The sequence below is a fragment of the Protopterus annectens genome, chromosome 14.part0 (genome assembly GCF_019279795.1).
Source record: "Protopterus annectens isolate FY-2018-M chromosome 14.part0, PAN1.0, whole genome shotgun sequence".
NCBI classification, from domain to species: Eukaryota; Metazoa; Chordata; order Ceratodontiformes; family Protopteridae; genus Protopterus; species Protopterus annectens.
Window position 1 is genome coordinate 756,078,578 of NC_056748.1, and position 9,386 is coordinate 756,087,963.

Sequence of the window (9,386 nt, forward strand, 5' to 3'; positions counted from 1 at the left end):
TTGTGTATAAGTAACATGAAAATGTAGTGATATTCTCTTAAAATGAAAATTAAAAATAATAAATATGAAAATTCTAAATTAAATAGTAATGAAATGCACAATTATAAAAGAAGAAACTGATGAAACAGCCCAGGGCAGGATAAACACATCAAAGTTCAGTCCAATATACGTCCAATACAAATGTAGAAACGTTTTATTGTTTGTATTGGACTTATATTGGACTGAAATTTGATGTGTTTATCCTACCCTGGGTTGGTTCATCAGTTTCTTCTTTTATGTTTGACTATTTTTGTGATTGTAGTGTGTTTTGTAACACTACTTGGTGAACCATTTGCTTGTCTTGCAAAGGATACTACTTGGATTTGTAATAAAATGCACAATTATGATTGAGCTAGTTAATCATATTTTAAAAACAATCACACATTTATATGATGTTGTTGTCGAGCTGTAATTGTTACTGAAAACATCCCTTGTCTCACAAGCAACAAAAATCTTAGTGTAAAAAATGAATATGCAGAGCAGTGTACCATTCCTCGTTTATATATTCCAGAAATGGTCTCTGACTTTTTTCATGCACCATCATGATCATTTGACTGAGGTGAAAATTTTCAAGGGTTAGTTGCATAATTCACAATAACACTATGCGAATTGGATGCTTTCCACAGGATATCCCTGCTAAATCAGTTTCTAAGTGTGCACCTACAGTGATTCACTTATTTTGGGAAAATTTTCCCTTTATGTCAGTGATACTATAGATGTGGTAGAAGTTTGGGGGGTGTGGGAGCTTGCCCCTCACTCAGGGAGTAGAGTAGGCTTGCACCCCTACAGAAAGCACTTATACTTAACTTTTTTGCCCTTCTATGTTTTGTGCCTTAATTTGTACTAGATGTTCTTCGTGTTTCACTGTTGCAGTCATCACCTGTGAGTTATCCCTGCTGTGGTAGCCCTCGGCCGGCCCAAATACCAGAGCCAATGTTTTTCTGCATCAGCTGTCGCCTGAAGACTGATTTCAAGTCATCAGTGCCATAAAGCAAGGTAGCTGACACCATTACATCAGTCTTTCTTGCCATGGAGCCTGCATCAGAAGCAGTTTGCAAGTGTGCTTGTTGGTCACTACCAGAGTTCAGATTACAGCTGAAAACGTATAAAGTTAAGTACTCCTTTGGGGATCTCTTTTTCTTGCACTAACCGAGATCCAAAAAAGTTAACAATTGTCTCGCCTGTGGAAAGCAGATCCCACATGAGACTTCCATTCATACTGTGTCATTTGTTTAGGCCCAGACCATGACGTCACCCATTGCCGGTTCTGTGCCCTCTTTAATGCGAGCTCTTTTTGTAGACAGCTATTTTCATCCTCCATCTTCTCATATGGCATCAGTCAGTCAACAATTAGCAGAGCCTCTGAAAAAGCATAGGGATAAAGATAGAGACAGACCTCACAAGGCCAAGCCTTCCGATGACTCTTCCACTAAGCAGGTCGTCAGTACTCCTGAATTCAGTGAGGTGCTTTTGCTTACCTACACTTCATCAAAACCCGCCTAAATTCCTTGGGGTTCACCATCAACGAGAAGAAATCAAAGCAGTCTCCCTCCAGGAGGATAATTTTCCTGGGAGCTCTGCTGGACAGAGCATCCCTAATGGCCTTCCTAACCCCAGAAAAGCAGAGTTCCCTGCCTCTCTACTTTACCCAGCTGGTGTCCAAAAGTCACCTCACAGCAAGGAAGTCCCTGCAAGTCTTGGGATACATAGCTTCTTGCATCCTTCTGATTCATCTAGCCAGGCTACACATGAGGAAACTTAAGTGGTATCCAGGAACCTTTGGTGCCAACACTCATAGCCTCTAGAGACCTCTCTCTCTCTGATCCCTTGTATAAGGGCAGAGTTGCTCTGGTGGGCTGGGGCCTGTGCCAGGAACCAGGGCCTCCCCTTCATCCACTGCCCCATTAGTCAGACCATCACCACCGATGCCTCAGACATCACTTGGGGCACCCACCTAGGAGGCAAGCGCACCCAAGGTCTTTGGGATGCCCAACACCTTCCCTTGCCTTGACCTTCCCTTGGAACTCCCTCTTTGTGTATGCTTTCCCCCCTCTGCCTCTTATTCCCAAAGTACTCATCAAGATCAGGGAGAAAGGGTCCAAGGCCATCCTCATTGCTTCAAATTGGCCCAGACAACATTGGTACCCCTTGCTGTACAGTCTGACATCACATCCTCACAGGGAGTTTCCCCAGATCCCAAACCTCTTGACTCAAGAAGGGTGGGGGGTGCTGCACCCAAATTAGGAGACTCTCAAGCTATCAGCATGGCTGATACTCCCAAGGAAAGGGAAGGGCTCCTGCTAAGCAAGCAGGTCCTGGACATTATCACAGAGGCCAGAAGGCCCAGCACCAGGTGATCTTATGTAGGGGAAATGGAAAATATTATGCTCCTGGTGCCAGTCAAGAGGGGCCAGCTCCTCACAACCATCTGTCCCTCTTATCCTGGACTATCTAGCAGAATTGCTTAATAGTGGCCTCTCCTTCTCTTTTATTAAAATCCATGCCTCAGCCATTTCAGCTCAGTTTAATTCAGACCAACCCCTGTTCTGTCACCCTTCGATTAAGCAATTCCTCAGAGGGGCTTCTAATATCAGACCTCCCAGAAGGCCTCCCATGCCAGCCTGGGATATTAATTACGTTCTGGAAAAACTAACCTTACCATCCTTTGAACCTGCTGCTTCAGCAGAACTGAAATTCCTCTCCTGGAAGACTGTTTTTTTTGCTAGCTATCACCTCAGCCAGAAGGGTTTCTGAACTTCAAGGCACTGATGGCCATTGAACCTTTCATCATTTCTCATGCGGACAGGGTTTCCCTTAGGACTAATCCCTCCTTTAAGCCCAAGGTGATATCTAATGTGACTCTCAACCAGGCCATTCACCTGCCTACCTTCTTCTCTAACCTTCAAAACAAGGGGGAAAGAATTCTGCACTCCCTGGATGTGCACAGGCAGCTCGGATACTACCTGGACCGTACTAAACCCTTCAGAAAAATGTACCAACTTCTAGTAAGTTTTGCTCTCGGGGCAGAGGGGAAGCCCATTTCCAAGCAGACTATTTCTAAATAGATATCTCACTGTGTCACTTTCTGCTACAGATTTCATGGGAAACCTCCCCCTAAGTCTATTTGTACCCATTCCACTAGGACAGCCTCCACTTCTACAGCATTCCTCAGAGGAGTTCCCACCGGGAACATTTTGGAAGCTGCCACCTGGACCTCGGTTCATACCTTTACAAAGCATTACCACCTTCCTCTTTTCTCTAAGGCTAGTGCAGAGTTTGCCTCTGCAGTACTGCAGGCCCTCCTTACCCATGCCTAGATCTCTAACTAATCCTGCCACCCCTCTACTCAGCTTTGGGAATCTTCCCACAGGTGATGACTACAACTGTGAAACACAAAGAACATAGTACAGTTGTGTACACTTACCATAAATGTAGATGTCTGAGTGAATTCACTGTTGCAGTCCAGGTTTCTCTCCCTCCTTGCCCCTTATATCCTCTTTCATTAAGGAGACTTAAGCTTCCTGGGGTGGTTGTTAATCACCAGGACCACTTTGCCATATTTCCTAGGGCTTCTGATTGGTTACAGCAAGAAAAACTGATGTAGTGGTGTCAGCTGCCTTGCTTTATAGCACTGATGACCTGACGTCAGTCTACAGGTGACAGCAGCTGACGCAGGAAAACATTGACTCTGGTATTCGGGCCGGCCGAGGGCTATCACAGCAGGGATAACCCACAGGTGATGACTGCAACAGTGAATACACTTGAATATCTACATTTATGGTAAGTGTACACAACTGTACTTTCTGATTCTCAGGGTTTTTCTTTTCAGCCTTTCCTAGTAGAATCAGATAATTTCTATGAAATTTCCTCATTTCCATTTTAATGAGCATGCATTCCCATGTCCTACATACCACACTAGTTTGATCCTTGAGCAATCAATATATCAACAAATTTAAGTCCTCCACACTTTGCATATTGCCACTAGCTGTGGTCATTTGCACTGTGCAGGTGTTAAATATCTATAAGGCCAAACATTATAAAACTGCAAACAACAGTGAGAGTATATTTATAGTTGGACTTATTTTCTTTTAGCTAGTGATCTAAGGTGAACACAGAATACATAAGTTTTATAGGCTCATAGGAGGTTACTAGGCTAATGGCTCTGAGGCCCTTACAAGCCTAGCCAAGAGTTTATCCCCAAAAGTTAGCAGTTATACTTAGTGAAAGAAAAGCTATGTTTTATTTATGTATATATTCTTTGTTGACTGGGATTTAATTAAGTCTTAATGATGAGATGTTGTAAAATGAAAGCACTTAACTGGATTTTTATTTTCATTTTTAACTATTAAATTATTTCCTGCATCTTGGGAGTTGCTTTACTGGTGTAAGTACTTTGTTTGTTCACCAGGTTAGTCCCACTTGGCTGACTGCCCCTTTTTAGGAGAGACCCAAGGTGATATTTAGACAAAGGGAATATTTGGCCAGAGTACTGGGGAACTTTCCCTACTCTTTTTAATAATTGTTATGGGGTCTTTTGCATCCACCTGAGCTATCACCAACTCAGACAGATGAGGTTTCCTAATGCTGCACTGCAGTGTTAGCAACTGAAAAATGAATATCTTTATGAGGGCCAGGAATAGAAATTGCAGACTTGTGATCTTCTACCGCCAAGGGCAAGTGCACTAGTGTGGAACTACTGATACAGAATCAATCCCTACTACTGTTGTAGCTGTGATCTTATCTGGTGCTTTTCATACCTCCCAACTGTCCAGATTTTTGCCTCATATGTTTGGTCTGTATCTTTACAAAATTTGTGTTTTTTTTTTGGTAAATCTCTGAAGCCTGAAGTCACTAAATAATGACATACATTTGACTTTCAGACTTCGTATCCTTCAGAAAATACATGCTAACACAAATCCTGTTATTCTAGCAACTTTCCAAGTATATACCAGTAATGTATAAAATATGCCTCTGTTTTTGGGCCTTTGTCCCCACATTATTTTAGGCTTTGTCCAGATTTTTTCATTGAGAGGTTGAGAGGTATGCTGCAAAGAGTCAAACTAGCAATTATTTTTCACGTAATAAATTTGTGCAGTTTTTCCAGAGCTAAGTAATAGTCTATCATGCTATGTTTAAGTGTAACTCCTGCTTTAGAAATATGCAATGTATAATACATAACAAAAATTTAGAGCATAGTATGAAATGAAAAATAAAAATCTAGTTAATGCTCTTGACAGCATAGTGATGAAAAGGATAATAACCGCTGTTTTTAATTCTTTAGGTTACATATTATAGATAAACATGTCAGAGAAAAGGAATCAAATGGCGATTAAAATGTGATGCTTCTAACTATTTTGGTCTGAGTGACTTGGTTATTTTCAAGACTGTATAGTAAGAGCAGTATATACTCAAACAAGATTTGAATGTGCCATTTGGTCTGTGTTTTTTATAATGTTACTGATTAAGTGTTTTGAGCTCACAGCTGGTGTATTTTCATGGTATATCCAGAAAGCTGTCTGATCTTAGAAGCGCTGTTGATAATTCTGTATATATAAAACGGGTTGTCTATCCATGCTTAGTTTTGTATTTTTCACTTTACTATTCTTTGTCTGCTATTGTTTTAGTCATGGTGATGGGCTGTAGAAATAGTAAGACCAATGATGTGCTTTTAGCCATCTCCCAGTTTTTCACAGTGAGCCCCTTAATACACTTTAAAGCCCTACTATAGCACAAAGAAAAAACATTAAATCTCATGACTATGTAACAATAGAAAAGGGCTAACAATTATAGCCTTCTCTTGTTATATCATGATTAACATAGCATTTATACACAATTATCAAATAAAAGCAAAGACTATAACAAACATTAGGTACTCCAGTTTATTTCCTCATTCTAAAAACATGGTGGTTAAATTGGCTACTGTAAACTGTCTATATGTGTAAAGTGTGACAGTTACATTTTCTGCTATCTGTGTGAAATGTGAGAAGCTAAACACCACTGAATAAATGCATTTTATTCTCATTAGGTGTCCACAGTTTTGGACAAATGCCTCTGACTTTTAGTCGCTTTGTCCTTGATTTCTATGGCTGCAGGCAAAGAAATATGTTGTGAAAGGATTTACAATGTCATCGTTTTCATAAATATTAGAATGTGAAGTCAGCTTTAATCAAAAGAGATTCAGCTTTTAATTTGTTGACACAGTGCTTTAGGTTGCGGATATCTGAGGAAATGTGCCCATAACTTTTGAGAAGTAGAAAGGAAACAAGTTACCATTTCTACTATATAGTCAAGTGCACTTGCTTTCTGTATTGTCAGAGCATTTTTCTAAGCATCTAATGATCACTGATTTTTTTTTGTCCTGCTGCACGTGTATTTGAATGTGGGATCTTTATATTAGGAATTACAGTAATGTGGGGTCTTTATATTAGGAATTACAGTAATGTGGGGTCTTTATATTAGGAATTATAGTACTAACACACATTTTCTGGATGGACGGTGCAGTGTAGTTCAGGGATTACTTCTGGTAAGTGCAGGAGATACTCATTACATTTAATTCTGTTTAATTGTTATATGTTTATTCTTTTGTTCCTCAGATCAGCTGAAAAACACAAAGCTACCACCAGCAGGAACACATCAGCTGTCTATGGATGAAGACGAGGACACTGAAGATGATTACTAGAAGCAGTGCTGAAGTCAGATTCAGTACAGCCTAAATGCTGTAGAGGCCAAAGAGCTATACATGTGCTATCCTCCAGTGACTTGGCAGTAGGCGCAATCAGACTTTGTTGTATTCCTGCCAGCTGGATGTTCAAAGAGAAGAGGAGCCAGTAGTTATGATTCACTGTTTTGTTTCACCTGTTTGTATTTTTCACTTTGCTATTCTTTGTCCGCTATTGTTTTAGTCATGGTGATGGGCTGTAGAAATAGTAAGACAAATGATGTGCTTTTAGCAATCTCCCAGTTTTTAACAGTGAGCCCCTTAATACACTTTAAAGCCCTACTATAGCACCAAGAAAAAAAGTTAAATCTCATGTCTATGTAACAATAGAAAAGAGCTAACAATTACAGCCTTCTCTTGTTATATCATGATTAACATAGCATTTATACACAATTATCAAATAAAAGCAAAGACTATGACAAACATTAGTTTTAGCTGCTCTTAGTAATCATTTAAGAGACAGATGTCAGAAATTGCATTGGTAGATGATTTATTCAGTCCAGAATAGTAATGCTTTCGTCTTTATTACAAGACTTCCTTTTTGATATCATCTCCCCTTTGGTCATTTCTGCAGCTTTACTCCAAACACCATGGTGATCCTGCCCCATTGGCTGAATTGTTTCCCTCTTTCTCTGGTGCCAAGTTAGCCACTCTCTTTGCATATCATCTCCTATTGGCTATCTCTGTCACTCTAATTCATTCCAATGGTCAGTTCTTTCTCTGTGTATAACGTATTGCCCCACACTATGCAGGGGTCCTTTGTTAAAGTATTTAAAAGCTGTGTTTGTGCTGAAAACATTTAGAATTGAAGAAATTGTGTAGTGTTGTGGACTTAATAAAGGCAATCATCTACAGATGTGATCAATGACTCCTGTTTCTTTTTTGCTTAATAAGAGCATCTAAAATTAATGTTTGCTATATCCTTTGCCTTATTTATGTAGAATATTTACAATATCATCATATAACATCTCAAAATCAGAGGTAAACTTTAAATTACTATCAAAAGAAAAATTTTAGGTAATCATCAAAGCAGAAATATTTCTCTATTACTTCTGTCAGCACTGCCTTGAATGTCCATATAGTTAAGGATCACAGTAGTAGGATTACAGAGCTTGCAAAGCATTTAGGGTGCTGAAAAAGTAGTCAAATGTTATGAGTGCTATAAAGATGTCTTAAATTTCCATGGAGGTAGAGTCTTATGGTCAGTCAGTCGGCTTATGTTTTGTAGCTATGCAGCTTGTATACCAGTGTGGCAAGTTTCAAGAATTAACATCTATTACAGGAGTAATACAGAAGCAGGTACAAGTACGACTGTATGACACTGCTTTTAATTTCCATTTTATTTGTTATCTTGGACAAAATAAGCCAAATTTCTACAGTCACAGTTCAATTTAATGAACACACAGATACACAGAAATATGTAAAATCAGTTACAGATGTTAGCTATGGTGCAAATGTGAATAAAGTATTCCTTTCTATAAACTCAGTAGGTAAACTGGGTTAGTAGAGTGCATGTTACCTTTCAAATAAAGAAACATTTGGTAATCACAAACAAACAAAAACATGTATGTTTATATATATATATATATATATATATATATATATATTGGGTTGCAGAAGACTTTGCAAAAAGTTAAGTAACTGACATCAGTGTAAAGTCCAAACTCAGTAAGCAAATTTTAAGTTTAACACAAGTGCAGTGAGTGATGATCAAAATCCCAAAATGTGGCTAATTAAAGATTTAGTTCTTTACTTCAAAATATCTCCGCCTAAGAGATTTCTCTGTATCGGGAAATGAACTGCACTGCCTATATGTTTACTCATAAAGAATATTACTTTGCTTTTTCCCAGATATCTCTCAACCTCGTAGAGCAAGAAATCTGGACAAAGCCATAAATAATGGGGGTGGGGGGGCTAAGCCCTGAAAATAGGGACAATTTTTAAATATTGCTCTTACAAACTTAGACAGTTGATTGAGTGGCAGGTTTTGCATCAGTGTGAATTTTGTAAAGATAATGAAGTCTAAAACTCAAAATGCTGTCATTATTTTCTAACTTCAGTCCTCCATGATTTGCCAGAAAGCCACAATTTTTGGAGAAACAGACCAAAAGTATGACACAAAAATATGGTGATTCTGCAAAAATCTGTACAGTTGAGAGGCATAGTTCATATTCCTAATTATTTTTTCAGTTGAAGGAAACATGTCATGCTTTAGCACTGTTTCAGGGCTTATATTAACTTAGTAAGTTGAAGCCATAGAAGCTGGATTTAAAAGTGTATCCTTGACATAATGTGACCTGCTCTTTACTGTCAAATCTTGATTACCCCATATTGACTCTAAAGTTTTGTTTCAATTCACAGTACTCTAGTTAGTGAAAGCTATGTGGTTTAAACTCTGGCATCTGCTTTTATTAATATGGTTACATTAGTCTTAATAACCACAGCTCCCGGCACATGCCCTGTGTCCTAAATTCCATTTCATTTCTTTGGACATTGATGGTGCAACCCAAAAATGAATGTTGTATTTACCTATTTTTGGTAACTTATACTTGTAAAGTAGACCAACATGAATATAAACTTATTTCATTTGTAAGATTAACATCATAAAGAAAAAAAAATGAATAGTGGG

General features: G+C 38.7%; 1 protein-coding gene across 2 annotated transcripts in view; it reads left to right on the plus strand.

The window, feature by feature from the left end:
- KAZALD1 (Kazal type serine peptidase inhibitor domain 1) overlaps positions 1 to 7,618 on the plus strand; it is a 524,245-nt gene extending 516,627 nt beyond the window's left edge. For both annotated transcript variants that reach the window (XM_044056493.1, XM_044056494.1), the window contains exon 5: positions 6,633 to 7,618. In XM_044056493.1, the coding sequence (XP_043912428.1) occupies positions 6,633 to 6,718 (86 nt within the window). In that variant the 3' untranslated portion in view covers positions 6,719 to 7,618. The remainder of the gene's footprint in view (positions 1 to 6,632) is intronic.
- The last annotated feature ends 1,768 nt before the right edge of the window (positions 7,619 to 9,386 follow it).